The 18,912-nt window shown below is 43.4% G+C and overlaps 1 protein-coding gene across 3 annotated transcripts in view; it reads left to right on the forward strand.

Annotated features, from left to right (window-relative positions):
- The window catches only part of LOC146497723 (zinc finger protein 521-like), a 90,583-nt gene that overhangs the window by 61,682 nt on the left and 9,989 nt on the right, over positions 1 to 18,912 (forward strand). For all 3 annotated transcript variants that reach the window (XM_085139682.1, XM_085139685.1, XM_085139683.1), the window contains 2 exons: positions 10,901 to 11,032; positions 16,871 to 16,986. In XM_085139682.1, coding sequence (XP_084995808.1) covers positions 10,901 to 11,032; positions 16,871 to 16,986 — 248 coding nt within the window. The remainder of the gene's footprint in view (positions 1 to 10,900; positions 11,033 to 16,870; positions 16,987 to 18,912) is intronic.

Genomic DNA, 18,912 nt, shown 5'->3' on the forward strand with positions numbered 1-18,912 from the left:
CATTTAGTACAGCGACCCTGAGCTCTCTACACAACGTGACAATAACAGGAAACCCCCCTCTGTCCTCCTCATCATGAAAAAACGAGACTTGCAACAAACCCGGAGAATGCAGAATTATTTTTTTCACACATACAATTTCACACATCGATCACCCTCTGCCACTCCTCCATTTTCCTCTTCCCCTCCCATCTCTCACTCCTCTTCTCTTTCCTCCTCTCACTGTATTCCTGTCATGACAAATGTCAAACACAGTCAGTTAGGAGAGCGGGTTTTTTTTTCTAACCCTCTTTTTTTTCTTCTTCTTCTTCTTCTTGGTAACCAAGAGCTTGCCAATGTGCGCTGGGACAAGACTGCTGCAGAAGCATCACATTGGAGCATCAGCATCAGATATTTCTGTGAAAGTAACAGAAATGTTTGAAGGTGTTGTCACAAGCTCACAGGTTCCTGCTGTTTGTGTGCACCAGAGGGAAATGGCGCCTTCTCAGCCCTTTTGTCTCCTCCCTCCCCATTGTTGTTTTTAAACTTATTTCTCTGTTTAGTTGTTATCACTTTTATTGTGGTTAAGAATCTCAGCATGGCTGTTTTTGTGGGTTTTGACAGAGGGGGTTGGTGTTATAGTCAGAGTTAAAATTAGAGGAGTTGCTTTTCTGTGTGACTTGGAGACATGTCATCTTCTGGAAGCAGTGGGGAGTCTGTCAGTCACAGCCATGGTGTGTTTTAATCATCTCTGTCCCACTTGGTGAAGCGCTGACGGTTAGAGTGAGGGTTACCTCCCCTGGACAATACCAGTATGCTAGAATCTCATACACTCTGATGTCAGACATAGCAACCAGTTAAGAAATATGAGACGTTTCTTCCTCAAGTTAATCCTGCAAATTCAATGGGGGAATCAAGCAACGTCTGGTGAATCTGAAGATATATCACAAGTGCGTTTGAAGGGTTTTCTGATCTTTCAAAAGATATGACAGCTGGAAGGAGATTGGCAACAAAATAGCAGGAGTTTGTCACTATAATAAGAGCATGACGCTGATAGAATAATCAAAACCCACGACATCTTAGAAGCTTAATGAGTGGGGGCTCCCCCCAAGCGAGCAATAATAATAGTGTTTTGTAATTCTATCGCCATTATAATGATACTCTAAGGAATTTTAAATAGACATTTCTTTGTAAAACAAAGTAGGTTAGACTGCAAATTATATTTTCCATAATGAAGCAGCTGTGACTACAAGCATGTATTTACAGTGCTTGCATGTGACGACGCCATAAGAGTTAGGCCACACTGGCCTTTTTTACAGGACGCCCTTCCTGCTCGTTTTCCTTTAACCCCTATCTGAGCATGCTCCCTGCTGTCCTCTCCAGAGATATGGATTCTCATTTCTGAGAGCATCCTCTGACAGTCTTAATGGACAAGTATTCTCTACAAGGATCGGAGAGCTCTCGCTGAAAAGACTGCTCTCGTCATCTCTAGAATAAGTACGGTTTTCTCCTCTCCTCTTCTTCCCCGAACCCATCTAAGGTTGCTTTTAAGGGGCAGAAATTAAACCGAGCCTTCAGAGAGCAATGAAAACAGAAAACAAGGGTGGAGAGCGGATGCTTTTGATGCCACCTTAATGTCAAACAAGCACTGTTCAACAGAAAGTATTTAAATATTAAAGGATAAATTGCAAATGCATTAACAAATATGAATCCTAAATACCGTTTTCGTTCGCAGATGCATGATATAAGCCACTAAATTGAGCTTTAAACAGAAGTACTTAGAAAAATATTCCTGCAAGGCCCCAAGCAATTAGTCCAGCTGCCTGCCTTTGTCCACCTACCCATTGTGTTCTTTGTAAAAACCATTCTCTTACACCTCCACTTACTCCATCCTTTGAGACGCCATTGGAAATCCAGGGCTCTGAGTTGAACCCACAGTTGGTTTAAGTGTAATGAAATGTATGTCATGTCTCTGGCTCGCTCCCTCTGGCTTCCCCTCACCCCTGGCCCCCTGAAAGCACTGCCTTTGACAGGAAGGCCTCTGTGGCTTCTGCTGCAGTGATCTTTAGCCCCTTCAGGTCCCACTGACTATTTAGGACGTCCCTGTGATTTGAGGGTGGACTCAACCGTCCACACATGTTTCAGAGCACCAAGTGATAGACAGATAATAGACAGATAGATGAGAGTGGGAGCCTTGGACAGCTAAACAAGCCCTGTGGGAAATTTTACCCTGATTCCCGACTGCATTTTATAACAAATAACCTCTATCCTGTTACTATTTATTAATGTTTTACAGTACGCTTACGGAAAACACCAAGTTGGCTATGCTTATCGTACACACTGGGAGCCTAGCAATGTGCACATTTACTCTGCGGTTTATGCTGTTTATCTGTTATGTGTGTTCTGTCCTACATTGTGCACATTATAGAGACCCCATGGTAACAGAAGTCAGATGCAGTGTCTGTAAGAGGACCCAAGCTGAGCCATTTCAGATGATGCGCATTTAAATTTGTACATATATTGACTATGGAGTTCCCCGTTTATTTATCATACATTCAATCTTTATGCAGATGAGGGTGAACGCATCATGCATGGCACACCTAGGTTGCATCTCGATGTGTGTATCTTTATAAGGCTTTTTTTTGTTTTCTTTTTTTATTTACCTGAAGCTTTGTGAGCGTTAGACTCTTATGTGTCTGTGCATGGATATTGCAGCTTGGAGAGCGTGTGCATGTCCACTATATTAGACGGAGCGTGCGAGGGGTGCCTCAGCGTGAGTGTACTGCTGTCTGTTCAGAGCTCTCTGCACCAGCAGGGTGCGCCATTCCAATTTACCCATCAGCCGTGGAGGTAGGGGGTAAAAGTGCGGGGCAGCACTGTCGGAGATTTCACATTCGAGGGACGAGATTACCAGTCAGGGGACCCCTGTGTGGAGGTGATGAGGGAGGGCGACTGCAGGGGCACAGTGTGAGGGAGTTGGGGCTGATGGAGGATGGGGGAAGGGGGAGGGCAACAAGACTCCAGCACCACCCTGGAATCCATGGGCTCTCTGTTTTCTGGGGAGCATAGCTGCCAAGCTGCACATCTGTTTGACACCAGGCGCTGTGGTATGGCAGTCAGGGGCTGTCTGTCCCGATTCACGTCTCTTCGCCCTCTAGTTTGTTGTAAGGATCTGGACAACTTTTGAAGCCTATCTCTTTTGAAATCCTTCTTAAAACTGTGCAGGTTTTTGGAAAAGAAAACCAAAAATAAAGGACAGATGGAGTCTCTCTTTCATAACGGCAAATATTTATACTTCTACCGCTCTCTTTTTTTATTTCCTCTAATCACATGCTCGTGAAAGATTTGTATATCCTAAAACTCTGGAGCATAATCATGGCATTAAAAATCATCTTTAGCAGTTACCTCAGGCCCACAGACCAAGCCTGCTTTTGGCTGTACTCACTCAGTCTGTATTTGAGTGTCAGCCAAGTCAGCCGTGGCTGCTCCAGAGACCCAGAAGTCTGTTGGGGAGACAGGACATTCCAAACAGCATAACTCATTCTTTACACCATCTCCACCACTATTAGTTAATTATATGCAGGTGTTTTCCTTTCTGCTTTTTTTCATTGTTGTTTTTTTTTGTTTGTAGATCTAATAAAAATGTGACCAAAGTACATAAAGCCAGAAACACGGCGAAAAAAGAAGGGAGAGATAGTGTGGAGGAAGTGGCTGAATGTGCTGCATGAAGCAAATTATTGCCCCCATGTAGATTCATCAGTTCTCCCTGCTGGATTAAGGAAGGGCCTTTCTAATGAAGTTCGCCCCGTCAAAATGAAGGGACTAATTCTGATTTAGCTGAGGTAATGAACTTCCCCTCTCCTAGTGAGAGCAGCACCATGGGGTGGTTGTGCAGGGGGGGGTGGGGGCAAAGGAGAGTGGCAGCAAGAGAGAGGGAAGACGAGACGGGAGAGAGACATGGAAGGAGGACAGATAGAGCTAGAAGGGAGAGAGAAAGCTAGGTGGAGAATGAGGGGAAAAAAAATTATGCAAAACGGCTGTCTCGTATTTGCTGAGATGTATTAAATTTCCAGTGCGGGTGCCTGTGTTATATAAAATTATGTTAATGTCTTGTGGCCCGCTGCGAATGGCGGCTTGCTGGTCCTGAGCATGCGTGGCTGGCCGCTACATGGAGCGCACTCAGTGGGACTCAGCTTTTCTATTAAGGAAAACCTCTAGACACCTGATGATGAATTCTCTCTCACCAAATGTTCCCCCTTTTTTGTGTCGAAAATATGAGCGCTTTTCTAAATGACTTTGGAGAGCCTGGCGTGGCGCTTGGCGGCCTCCATCGAGCAGGGGGGAAAGGGGTATGGGGGGGGGTCCCTCTGCAGCAGGCTAAGGGAGTCAATTAAGGCAAGCGCTGATAATTATAAGCCGGCAGAACGCAGAGGCTGGCTAATTGTACAGTGTTCCATGCCGCGAGCCCAGCCATGGGGCCTCTCCTCAACGCTCTCCTTCCCTGCTCCATTGTGCGGACCTCAAACCCCATAAAGCCACAAACCTCGGCGCGACAATGCCACAGTGAGGCTACCAAAAAAAAGCCGGTCATGTGTCCATAATTAACTTTTTACATTCAGGCCACTCACTCTGTTGAGACCTGAAAGAGAGTCTGGTCTGTATTCACACCTCATGTATTTATTTGTTGCTCTTTTACGTTACTTTTACTTTCCTCGCTGTTGTGTTTCTGTTCTTCTTTGTAATTTTTTTTCCCCCTTTGCAAAGCAACTTTCATAGAGTACAAGATCCTTGGAAAGTCAGGGCATAGTCACTTGACCTTTGTTTCCTTCTAACAAGAAAAAAAGCCCAGCAGTTTAGAATAGGCACGTATAGAGTAAATTAGAGCATTTCAGTGTAGAATGGTGTTTGTGTGGCTGCAGGGGGTCCGGCACTCCATGCAATCCATCTCAGCAGCCTGCACTGTTTGTCCCCAATGGACCTCCGTACCTGCCTGCAGCTGCAGCGCCTACATATCATTCGTTAACAAGTATTCGCCTCTTGCCTTTGTTGTTGTGGATTTCTCCCTTTTCTTTCTTCTTCTGTTCTGTCTCCGTGACCTGCACACTGTTCATTTGACCGAGTTTTAGCCATTGTGGGCTTTAGCTGCGAGAATTGCAGGTAGCGTGGAAACACAAAATGGCAGTGCATTCTTCAAACGGTACTGCAGATCCAAATCCTGCTGAAACGCTAGCTTCGTCTGGTTTTACCAGCTACTCTCCCTTTGGCAGACTGCAGAGTGAAACATTCAATTCAACTGTTTCAAATCTAAAATAATCTGTAAGCACAAAAACTGAAAAATAGACAGTGTTCTAGCCACTACACCAGGTATTCCAAAATATCTGGACTTATTTGAAATAAGTATATATATATATATATATATATATATATATATATATATATATATATATATATATATATATATTCCTGGATGAGAGGAATATATATATATATATATATATATATATATATATATATATATATATATATTCCTGGATGAGAGGCAACAGGTCTGCATAATTTCCTTCCAATTTTCCTTTTATGTAGTTATTTGTCAAGTGTTCATAAAGGTGGGTCATTAAACATAAAACAAAGCACAGAAGGCTCTGCACAAATACTGGTGTTCATGTAGTCAGTGGCACACAGACTCTTTTGCATAACTGGCCTCAGGTATTCTAGTAGAAAATGGTTTAATGTATTGTAGTAATTCATAGCAAAGCGGTGTCCTTAATAATTCAGTAATGACTGCTAATTATAGCCTTTATATATATATATATATATATATATATATATATATATATATATATATATATATATATATATATATATATATATATATATATATATATATATATTATTTACATATATAAAAATCTGAGCATTGCTATATACATGTGTAGGGAATCGGAGCAAATAGCTCAACTAAAAATGTCTGCTCGTTGTGCTTATGGAGAAGGAGAAAAGTCCTTATGCTTGCATCTCTCTTGTTTTGTGAAACCCAAAAGGTGTTCTAGTCGGCTAAACCTTTTGTAACACCCGTTCAAGCGTTACGCATGTTTATCTCGACACAAAAACCTGCCAGTTTGGTGTTTCTACCTCTGGCGTGGTAGCCAAGGGAGCTGTGAAGCGGTTAATGTAGGCGCAGAGTGGCTGATCCTAGCAGGAGCCTAGCCCTGCTCTGATTAGCACCTCCAACGAGCTGCCATGCATCAGAGCTGACATTCTCCGAGAGTCATGTTCCCCCAGAATCCTTTGCTCTCGCTGTGCGAGGGCGTCACCACTACTGACATGTCACAGCCAACAATCTCACTTCACCTCTCATTCTCCCTCTGGAGGTTGGAAAGCAGCATCAGCCGCGCTCCAGCGTTGGGACCCTGACACGGGGGCTCAGCTTATCTTTTCTTTTTTTACTTCTTTCTTGCAGACATAGGCTATATCTTTTCCACGTAGGTCTTACTACAGTACCAACACCTTTCATTTTGTATTGTAGTAAGTTCTCCAGTATCTCGATTCCATTAGCTAGCTCAAACACATTACCATCACTGTTTGTGTAATACATTAGGTCTTTGATGGAGTGTGTGGAGGGGTTGGGGGGATTTTACAATGCCTGAGTAAAATCTTATACTTGAATCTCAAACATTTTGCACTTGATTGTCTCTGTCCTTCTAAAACTGTGGAGGCAGGAGATAGATATTAGTGCTGTTCCCCCCGGGCAGTTCTCCAATCAGCTTCAGTCCAGGGGGAGTCCATCCCTTTGCGTTCCCACCTACAACCTCCCTACCCCCACATGCTGCATTCACCAGGCCCTAATGGGTGTTGCAGTACTTCTGAAATGAGTTTATTCCTTATGAGCAGTGCCTCCACCTCAAGAGAGCGCACCACACAGAGGTGGAGTCAATTTGTATTCACCCATAATTCCCTGGGCCTTAATCACTCTGATTTTCCTCCCATTATCTGTTAATGGATAGTTCCCGCGGAGAGAAGAGAGAAGTAAACCCACCTACTGTTTACAGGCCTGAAGCTACTACTCTGCTACCATCCACAATCCCATGGTGGGTTGTATATACAGCAGTGAGTCCGCTGAAAACCGAATCTTCTTGGATTATTAACATATAACTCCAATATGTGGCTGAATAGTAGGAGACAGATGGTGGAATAGAAACCAAACTCTTGCTAAAGGTGAAATTCCTCGTAAACAAGATTGTTCAGAAAATAAATGTAAAAAAAAAAAGGCATTTCTGTTTATATGGCTAGGTTTGGCAGTTTAGAAACTCAACACTGACCTGTTAGTTATAAATTGACCCCCCCCCCCCCCCCACACACACACACACACCCATCACCCTGTGATTACTATGGTTGTTGTGCCTGTATCTTGTTTAAAACAACCACTAAATATTCCCAATTTGTTCCCCCAGTTGTTTGCTCATTACTTTCAGCGCAGAAGTGCCTTGATTGATGCCGTTAATATCATCTGCTTTGGCGACACGAGAAACACGAGCCCCTGTGAGCCTGAGCTTCAGAGAACTGTTCATTATGCCCCAGAGAGGAGCGCAGATCTAAGTATCAGATTTTTCTTGTCCAAAGTCAAATGCTAAAAGTGGTCCTGAATTCCCTTCGCATTCTCACTGCTTCTCGGCAGAAGAAAGGGGCAGTGGTGGTGAGGGAAGCGGTGGCGTTGGAACGGAATAAGCTGAGGGAGAGTTTTTAATTAAGCAATGCCCTGCGATATACTTAATTACACATTATTGTCAGAAAGTTAGAGCGCCTTTAGTTACATCGGTTTCAGTCACTGTCAGCTGACGGCTGCGCGTTTGTACTCTTAAGCACAATAAAACATCTATCAGAATCACAGGCGCTTTTACCGCTGCCTTACAAAATTCAATATGCTGCAGCTGTGTCACTGTTACATAAAGAGTTCACTAAACTATGCAAGCGAGACCTGCAAGCCCCAGCGTCCCAAACAACCTTCAACGGCACATGAACTTCAGCCTGGATACAAAAAAAAGGGGAAAAAAGTAAACAGCGCAGAGAAATAAAGACCATTCTTTTTGAGAGTAGTTTTTTCCTCTCCCCCTCTCCTGTCCTCCACATGGGAGAGATATTAGGCGTTTGTGTTTTAAGGAGCTGTGAAATACATAAACCATGAGCCACAGGAACGCAAGGCCCTGTGGATATGCAGATGGGCTTACTTTGCTGGTGTCAGGGATGCTTAGAGGGAGCAGACACAGGAGCAGTTCTCATCTAAAGGATTTTCTTAGGAGTGCGGAGGGACAGGGTGGTGGCAGTGGAGAACACCCGGGAGACTCTGAAACAGAGAGTGGGAGGAGGGAAAGGGAGAGAGATGAGGATAGAGAGAGAGGGCTGACAGTCCCCTGTGGCCCTGTAACTATATCCAGAGTCTGCTCGGTGGATAGAGAGGGGTGGGGGCTCACACAGGGCCATGCTGATTGGGCAGCCCAAGAGAAGGGCTGGGGGAGCAACAGGAAGTGACCTCAGCCCAATGAGGCAGCTATAGGGGCGAGCAAGCCGACTTCCTCCCTTGGCTCTCACTAAGAAACAAGCTGCCAGCCTGATTCAACCCCTGTTACACTGCTGAATACAAACCCAGCCCTAAACAGGCTACATTAGAGGCGCTAACGGAGCAGAATTTGCTTGTGATAGGCCCTCACTTAAACCTCGTTTTTCCTCTTAGTCGCATATCCTCAACAGTAAAAGATATTATATATCAACAGTGGCATCATCTTAATGTTGACAAATCATGTGAAAATTAATACTTTGACTCCACAAGTACAAGTAGCTTTGTGGCCAAAAGCCTTGTGAGCATCGTGGCCACATAAAGTGCCAGTAGAGAAATCATTCTAAGGCATGGATTTGCTAACAGTAAGAAAAAAAAACAAAATTGCTGCTGTATTCTTTAAATTGTGAACATTCTGTTTCATTTATATCTGTCATTTTCACCTGATGCACCTGCTCACAGACACAGTCACACACATGCACACATGCAAGGTCAGTCAGGCAGGTGCAGAGTTATATGCATAATGAAGCAGGCCAGGTCTCCAAAGGGACCGCATTGTGCACTAGGGTCAAATGAGGGCTGCACATATGGCAGAAAAACAGATCTGTGCACGCTACAGCAAGGTTGACCTTAGTGTACACCGTCACACAGATAAGCAAACTGAATGGTGATCAAAGAGGACAGTGATCCTCTTGCACGGCTGCGTGGATGCGCTCGTGGCAAACACCCCCTCCCCTTCCCCTCTTTCGCTGATGCCTGCTGCTACACTCAGATGCACATGTAGGCTACAGAGTATCTCATCTGTCAAATGCATGATTGGAGAACACAGCATCAACTCTTTCCCTTTCTAACTACCATGAGCTGCTTTGATCAGCTTTTACCTTTTGTGAGACAGACATACAAGAATGTTGTCTGTGAGCTTGTGCTGATGCACAACTAATTTGTTTTTTTAGGCTTCAGACATCATATTAAAGGATATGCATGATGAAAGAAGATTAAGAAGAAAAAAAAAAGGCAAAAATGTGTTATAGTAAAAACTGCAGTGTACTGCAAAGAGCCTGACACTGTAGGAGATGTTTTCATTCCTTTTTTTTTTCAGAATATTGGGGTTATTGGGTCACAGTTGTCTCTATTTGTCAGTATCAGTCCATGAGTGCAAACACTGTGATACTATCTATTTTTATGTCTAGTTTCAGCTTTAAGAAATTCAAAAAAACATTTTAGGGCTAAGGCTTTTTTTTTTCATTCTCTAATATTTTAGAAATAATTGCCCAGTATAGCTTAAAATGTGGTGGCCAAGGTGACCATATTCTTGGAAAGCTTTGCTTTTCAGATTACTTGTTTGCCAAAATTGCCTAAAGCATGTTCAACTAACCCTCTACCTGGACCCACCAGGACTCGAGCTCTGCACAGCTGTTTAGGTGGATTATGTATACATGCTTCTGGCATCCAGGGTCTATGCGGTGGGCACTGGGCTGCAGAGACCTGGGGATAAACCATGGCTGAGTCCCAGAGGTATGCACCCCCGCCCCTTTGCCGTACAGTAGCAAGAGTTTGATCGAGCACTAGTCTGGCAGAGTGCATAGGCCTTTTATTGACACACCGGAGATGGGCAGTTCTCTAAAAGTCTGAGTCAGCAGATTGTTGTGCTGCAAAGAAGTGTGCAGGTCTACCACGATGGCATTTATTTAAGCTATCATTGGCTGTGGTTGAGGTAGTCAAATGTTGATATAGACATTTGGGTATTTTTAAAGCAAAGAAGATAATCTGTCGTGCAAGTGAGCGTGCTGTAAAGGAGAGTTGGGTTTATACGCTAAAGAGCTGATGAGAGCCGAGATCAGGGACATATAAGTAAGGTTTGAGAAGCATTTTTTCAGTTATTTGGGGGGGATTTTGTCCTTGAAAAACTGATAATGACCCTCTGCACCGTTTGACATGCACTGTTTGACTATTGTTGATTTATTTCGATTCGCAGTCTGCGAAGCACATATGACTCTTTCCTCCTCCATTTAGACTTTGCAGATTTATTTTTATGTAAGTTGATGAAAAGAAAAGGGAAAAAAAGATGACACTCGCCATGTTCAAAGTGCAAGCCCTCGTCTGAGCTATTAGGACCCCAGCTGGTCATCCAATTTATGCCTGATGGGAGCAGATCACACGATATTTTTTTTTCCTGTTTGAGTCATGAAAATCACAGACACAAGAGTGTTCCTATAAATTTGTTAAATTTAAATTTCATGTTAAAAGGGAAGAGGGAAAAAAGGACCAGGACAAAGTGAGATCTCTGCAACTCCTCAGCCATTCATGCTCTGCTTGTTCCGCCTCTTATGGTTTTCTGCGTATTTTCTTTTTTTTGTTGTTTCTTCTCTACAGAGGAAGGATTGAACCATGAATGCAAGCTCTGCAGTCAGTCATTCGACTCACCAGCGAAGCTTCAATGCCACCTGATTGAGCACAGCTTTGAGGGCATGGGTGGAACCTTCAAGTGCCCAGTCTGCTTTACAGGTGCGTATTGTGCATGTGTTTGTGTGCATGCAAGCGTGTGTGTATCGTGCAGTATCAGCCCAGTGAACACATGGAAAGATTATAAATTAAAAGTTTTTTTTATGTTAACTTTTCTAACACATCTACATTTTCAACAAAGCTTCTTTGCATGTTTTTTCTTTTTCGCTTTGAAGGCAAATGGGTTCTAAATGAGTTGGGAAAGGTCGATCAAGCAGGCCAGCTAAAGCTAAGAGCAGTTTGCTGCATGTGGATTTTTATTTAGTCAAATTGCCTCCAAATCAAGGCCAAAGAAGTGTCATGAGGTGAGAGGGGGAGAAAGAAAGAGAGCAGGGGGGAAGGCAGTGTGAGCTGAGGGGAGATGGGGGATTGAGGAGTGGGGAAAGAAAAGGAGATGTGCTAATTGTGGATGGCAGTGGTGCTGATAGCTGTAATGATCTCATCTGTCTCTGTGCGTGGAGGTGGAAGGACCGGACTCCTCCTGAGAGGATAGCGCCCTCCTTCAGTGTCAACAGGGTTAACTATCTCTATAATGAAATCTGCAAAGTCGTTAACTTCAGCTCTTCACTCTTTCTCCCATCTCAGCTCTTTACTCTTCCTAACACTTTTTTGGTCCTCAGCTCATTTCCCCCTCTTGTGCTTCCTGTAACCCCCCATCCACCCATTGCACAAAAACTAATTTGTCTCTCCTTCACTTGTTACATCAATTAACATCATTAGTTCACATTTTGCACGTTGCTCAAAGTTGTTTTCGCATCTTTTTTTTAACTCCAGATCCCCCTCACATCGCCGCTCCTTCTTCCTTTTCCTTCTTTCTCTCCACTCCCCTCTCTCTAGTCTGCTCCACTTCTCTCATTGCTGTTTTGGCCTTATCTCTCTTTTAGGAGAGGCCTATTGATATTTCCCCACCCCGAACTCCCCCCCCCCTCCCCCTCTACCCCTCACAGGGGTCTGGGCATTTAATATACAGAGCATGCCTCCTTCATCTGAGCCTTCATTTTCCACCGCCGGCTTTGACAGACAGGTCCCCCCCTCTCCCTCTGCGTCCATATCGATCACGGCGCATGAGAGAGAGGGATGCTGGGAGGGAGAGGGGAGGAGGGAGAGACAGAGTACACCCTCAGGACAGCGGTCGCAGTGCAGACAGACAGATGGGCGAAGGCCTATGGTAGCGGGGAAGGAAGGCTGTGGAGAGTATGGGATGAACTGAAAGGCCTCCCTCTGTTGGGGATGCAGGGGACAAGCAGACTGAAGTCAAAGCACTTGGAGAAAAAGGAGCAGTTGAGAGATTGGCTAAACAGCTGAATGTATTTCTTCAAGCTGAGCTTGACCTAAAGTAAAGAAAAAACACTTGTTTAACATCGTAACATAACTCTACTTACAGTATATTGTCAGATAATATGCATTAAGTTCGTTTTTGTATGTGCTTCATTTCATGGACTTTTTTGGATTTTTTATCACTACACAGAGTAGTAGAAAAAGTTAATTACAACTTTTCATCGATAGAACATACATATTAAGTTAAGATACCAGTAAATTTAAGCAGCAAAAAATAAAATAATGTTTTCTATATATTTGTTTGTGTTTTACCGACACTTAATGGAAACCATAGAAGCCATTTAACTTTTGCACTTTAGTACTTTTGTTGCATTGTTGAGGCAGTAATGATGTAAAAAAATTGTTTTCTACTAAAAAGTACCATGCAAAAGTACTTTAAAGTAAATAAAAAGTACTTCAGTGTTATCAAAAAAATGTAGTACAAAAAATTGCAAAAAGGTAAAAAAAAAAAATTAAAAAAAAAACAGCTATTATGTACATTTATGAATGAGTTCTTATACATATGTTGCAACATACTTGTCCAAAGTAGAGCTAATTTTAACTGTTAGTTTAAGGTCCACTAGTGCATTAACATATAACAAGATTATCCGGTGATTCATACATAAAGTTGTAATATACAGATATCAAATGATAATGGTAAATGAAACGGTTATATTCACATCAAACACTTTAAAACAATACTTAAGTGTATTACCAAATAGACTTCAGTACTTTTTACTTCTGGTCATTAAAACTGTTTTGTTTTCAGAAAACGCTTTCTAAAATCAACCATTTTTGTTTGCACCATTTCAAATCCATATTTGCATATTAAAAGGATTCCCATTTTAGGTATAATGATTGGAACATGAACATGAAAGCAAAACTTTGATCAAACTAGGTGGTGGAGGTAGTAGTTGCTGGGTTATTGAGTCCGCTTGATTAACAAGGTTACTCTTTGTTTAAAAGATCATCCCCCCGTGATGCCCATGTTTTAGTTTGATCTACCCCCATGTGACCTGAAAAACGCAACGGGAGGTAGAGAATGAATGTCATTCTTTGACACACCTGATTACTCTCAATCCACACCAATGGGAATGGCGAGAGGACAAAAAAAAAAAAACCTAGCACAAAACAGACCAGAGCAGAAGTATGGAGCGGGGGGGAAAGTAAGTTGTCGATGGTGGATGAGGAGAGACAAAATAGAGGAGAAAAGGAGACAAAACTTAGAGGAAACTGAGAAGGTTGCAACTGGCAAGTTTGGATGTGAGATGAAAGGAGGGAAGTGGAGGAGGAAAAGAGAACTGTGTAGGGGAGGGAGGGTAAATGGAGAGAGGTCCATAAGCCCCTGGATGATGAGAGAGAGGCTGACTCTCCCAGGACAGATTTGACAGGTTTCAGAAGTGGGGGAGCCTGCAGCTAGAAGTGTCTGCCTGCACCCTTAGGAGCAGTAGTGAGGGCTGGTGTGGAAATTGTGATTGGGAATATGTGCTTAAGACAAACAAAACAGAAGAAAGTGTGCCTGATGAAAGTCCTGTGTATGTGTGTGCGCGCGTGTGTGTCTGTACGTGTGTGTATACATATACACTTTTCTTTTACTTATGTCACAGCGTGAAGTAGAAACTTAAAAAACTAGAGAAGGCGCTGCTTTAGAATCCACACGAGTCTGACAACTACAGTAGTTTAATTAGGTTTTTTTTGTGTTTAGCTGCTGCGCATGTTTGCGCTGGTGCTTGATGTTAGAATTATGACATCTTACCAGCAAAAACAAATAAGACACACGGGCTTAGCCTTTTTCCGAAATTTCGCAGTTATCGGCTCCATGTCAACTCGCGCGGCCGACTTATTTGTGTTGCCTCGAAACTCTCGTATCGGCCTCTGCATTGTGAACCCTTGGATTAAGCAGGAACCAGTACGTGTAGGCTAGATGAATAAATAAATGAAAAAGGAGAAAGAGGAGGGGAAGGATAAACTTATTTTTCCTCTCTGCACAAACAGCTCAGTATTGGTGCAGTGCAGCCTGCAGAGAGCACCACCCTGCCAAAATAAAGATGAGCTGGGGCCTGTAGTAAAGGAGACGTCTGCCATGGGCGGCCCCTGAGATCTAATCAGAGGGCTTAATATCCCCCACAGCGAGGAGACCTTGGCCCCTCAGCCCCCTCAGCCCTGACACCCCTGACGCCCAACCCGGCTCAGCGCTCTGTTCAGCTCTGCTCTGCTCTGCTCCGACTCCACAGCCAACAAACTCCACAAAGTTCTCTCTTTCCCTCTCTCGCTCCCTCCCTCTCTCGCTCCCTCGCTCATACTCAGCAGGGAGAGACACAATGGGCAGCCACTGATCCTGTTTGGATGTGGTTTTGGATTATTTCTTCCTTGTTTTTCTATGTCCTCATTTTAACCCTCTAGGAAGACATGCCTGTGTTCCTCCTCTAAATGGGCAATGCAATGGCATATTTTATATCTGACTCATGCTGCCAAATGCCAATGCAATGTCCCCCCATTGCCCATTTCAGCTTATCCCTTTATTACACGTTGCATGCTAATTTGAGAAACAACGACGAAGACAAAGGACTCCAAATTTGAACCCTGCTGTTAATTAAATGTTTACCACAGTAAATATTAGTGATTGCTGATTCTTGCAATCATCTTTAGTAAACATAAATACAGGCCGAGCCTTTAAAAATGTCAAAACAGACATATATAAATTAGCAGAAAAGTATTTATTGGACTTACACTGGCATGAAAACATTTCAGGTCCCCGGTGCTTTAAATCAACTGTCACTTCCCACTTGTGTGTAAGTGACTGCCAAGCTATAAATTGATAAATGCGCTGCTGATTAAATGTAACGCTTACTGGAAGTGGACCAGAGATGCATGTAAATAGCAAGAAACAGCTAACTTGACATCTCAGTTGTGTTTGGCCCTATTGTACAGTATTTGAAGGCCCCCCAAGTCTCAAATCCATTTTTATTTTTGCTGTATTGACTTTTTCCTCCTCTAGCCAAAGACATAATGAAGGCTTCCTGCAGCTGCTGTGACCTGTTTCTGTACAGTATATGCAGACAAAACACAGCTAAAGAAATAGGCTATTGTTTATCAGCACATTATTTTTCCTTTCCAAGCTGTGTATTCCCCACAAAGAAAATTGTCATCGTTTTTGGAGCATAAAAGAGGCACAAATGTGCATGATAGCCGAGGCCTTAACCTTGAGCGGTAATATTTTGTAACCCGACTGTAAAAGCAGCCGTGTAGCCGCAGTTATGTTTATCCTCATATCGCCGCAGCCATTAGTTTCAGAAATGGACCATGGAGTTGTTTGTCAATTAGAGGAGGTTTGTTCATTTCTGGTTTAACATGCTGCCGTGTTCCAGAGACAGCTGTCACCCAGGCATTAGCAGTCGGAAGGCATCACAGCACTGCGTCTGCTTTGGATCTAAACTTTTATTCCCCAGGTCAGGCGTGTGGCATTCGATGCGTCTCAAGTCTATATGACTCAGTAATTAATAACCCGACTCTCACGTGAGCTCAAACTGGGACACGCTGAAGTTGCGGAGCCTCGCCAAGGGGGTTGCAGCAACCTCCCCAAAGCAATCGCCAGCAGACTCCTCACCTTTTGTGGCTTTGCTCCCCCACCCCTCTTTCTCCTTGTGGCTCTCAGTGCATGCATTAGAAGAAAAGTTATTTCAAGCCGTAAGAAATTCAAATGAAGCCCCCACATGCTAACTTTTCCAGAGCATCCAGACCTTTGAGATTAGGCAGCCATCCTTAAAGCACAAGGGTCTGGGATAACAAACGGCATGTTTGAAGTGCTCCTTAGAGAATCCAGACACACACACACGTGCCAGACACATACACTCAAGACGCACACAGTTGCGTCCCCCTTGGCGTCTCAGCGTGGACTGTGGCTTAATTAAAGCACAAATGTACGGTATATGTTTTAAGTACCAGCAAGTTGTGTGTTTCCATGATGGCGAATGTAGTCTGCATGAATAAATAGTGGAACACCATGAATATTTATATTGTCAATATAATTAGCGATGTAGACTAATGGAGGCCATGTTTTGCACTTGAAGCCATGCCAATTTTTGCGGTTGTTTATTTTCCGGCTTGTTGTCCCCACAGTAGTGCTAAATAAAGACCGTTGTTATTCTCAAAACATTATGCATCCTCTAGCTGTGGCGCCATGCGTATGACCACTGCAGTTTTACTTTTAACACCTAAATTGTTCTCTGTTGTTTTTGGGGGGGCTCATAGCGCATGCATTTGTTTGTGATTAACTTATTTTTCTTGCCATTTGACATAGTCTGCTTTTGATTTCTATTCGGGCTAAAGCACTCAGGATGTTGCCTTGATGGAAGCAACACCTTTCTTTAATTTAGCCCCATCAATAAGAAGAAGAAGCAGAAAAAAAACACGTCTTAATCTTGCAGCGTGTAAAATGTATGCTAATATTTATCAATTTCTTCTCTACCCTTTGACCCCCCCCCACCCCCACCCCACCCCCTACCTTCTCATGTATGTGAGCAGTGTTTGTCCAGGCCAATAAGCTCCAGCAGCACATCTTCTCTGCCCACGGACAGGAGGATAAGATCTATGACTGCTCACAGTGCCCGCAGAAGTTCTTCTTCCAGACAGAGTTACAGGTGAGCCTTGGGCCAGGGGGAGCTGAAGGGGCCTCTAGCAGAAACTGTGACTGCTAATCACACATGACAGCTTAACAAACACTAAACACCGCTCACAGCACTCTGGTTATCCCCCTCCATCCCGGCTGGGATGAGAGACTCAGAAGGAATTATTTCAGTCCGTTTCCAAAACTCATTTGTGATGTGCAGATATGATTTGATTTGCTTATTAGACCAGCAGAGCACTAAAATATCTGGAATTAGAGGATTAGTGGAATGTTCGTTTTTGAAGAGGTAATTACATACGGTGCAGAGGCAAAAACACAGTTGAGTCAATATGCCTGCATCTCCCCTTCTAATCACAGAGGAGGCCTCGTGGCTAAATATGAGCTTTGTCCTCTGGGAGACCGTATCTGCCCTTCAACAAAGTTAGTAGTTGGACTTATGAACTCGCAATGTTAGAGAGATAATCCATTTTCTAGCAATCTTTTTCCATGGTCCTTGGAGAACCTGAAAAAATGAAACAAACCTTATTATATTATTTCACTGTGGAGGTGCTTTCAAGCAGCTCTGTTTTGTTTGGGGGATTCTTTATCATACACATGGCACACTTCTCATATCCACATTTTTTCTCTTACCTTTTTGAAACTAAATCATTAAAATATGAGCGGTCTTAAAAGAACACCGTGTTCAGCGTAATCACTTAAAGTATTTTAATTCACCTTAAAGTGCTAAGAGAAACCAGTAGCCCCTGACCATATCCTCTATGTGCATCTATTTGAAACTTGGATTAGCTGCGCCATGTATTAGCCGGGTAGCTGGTGGAAATATCCAGGGCTCGGCTGGCGATTGATCGGCAATGATTTTCATATTGAGATTCAGGTTGTAAACGCAGAGTTGTGTGTCTGCCAGGAGGAAGGTGAATGCGATCATTATCTGCTGGTCATTTGAGCATACAAACATGAATAAAACAAGGCCTGATCTACTGACATGCAACTCCACAGCAGAGAAGATTATTTAACAAGGCTCGCACTCCACCAAACTGCCAATGTGGAAGCCTTTCATTCACTTCAAGCTCTGCTATTTATCACATTTTCATCTCTCATTGGTACAAATGTTCTCTATATAGCGAGGGTTGTAGCAGGTACCTGTAAACAATCTCAAATAACCTGGGGATGTTTTCCTACTTTTTTTTTTTTTTTTTTTTTTTGTCTGACATTTTTTGGAATGAAGTGATCTCCACCTCCCGGAGGTGATGTTTCATGCATGATTATATTGTTTTACTCTGTGTGAAGAGACAAGAGCAGAACATGAAAGACCTATGGCACTCTCTTGTGAAACAGAGGGTTATGAAAGGAGAGCAGGAACGAGCTTGGGGGATAAGACGATCATTATGCTCAACATGTGCCATGCTCTCAAGGCAGTCCCATGTGTCTGCATGCTCACAGTCTCAAACATATACGGAGCACATATAGATACAAATATGTGCACTGCTTTCTTATACAAAAACAGCGACTTTTTTGTATACTTGCCACGGCCAGCTCGTATCTTCAAGCTATTTTTTCACATTTTTATATAAGCATGCTAAAAATTGATTCAGTAAATGTTGGATTTGCTGCATCGCCCAGTTAAAACCTTACAAAGAGTGCAGGTTGGAGGCTTGTTTTTTAGTTGCTGTTTGTTTGCGGTTGCCATTTCCCATGCATCACACTTCAAAATGTCTCACTGACACAGGGCAGTCGTTTGTCAGTCTGTCAGAAGTGGAGCTGTCTTCCAGCAGCGAGAGCTCTCTCTCTTCGCCGGGTCTTGAGTTTGGAGTTTCTCCCTATTTCTCCCTGACACTCTGGCCCACTCACCGGCTGCCTGGGCTCCTCATCTCTAACAGTAGTCGGAGGGGTCAAAGGGCCGGTGCAAGCTGGGAGAAGGAGCGGCGAGAGGGAGAGCTGC

The sequence above is a fragment of the Neolamprologus multifasciatus genome, chromosome 18 (assembly GCF_963576455.1).
Source record: "Neolamprologus multifasciatus chromosome 18, fNeoMul1.2, whole genome shotgun sequence".
Lineage (NCBI taxonomy): Eukaryota > Metazoa > Chordata > Actinopteri > Cichliformes > Cichlidae > Neolamprologus > Neolamprologus multifasciatus.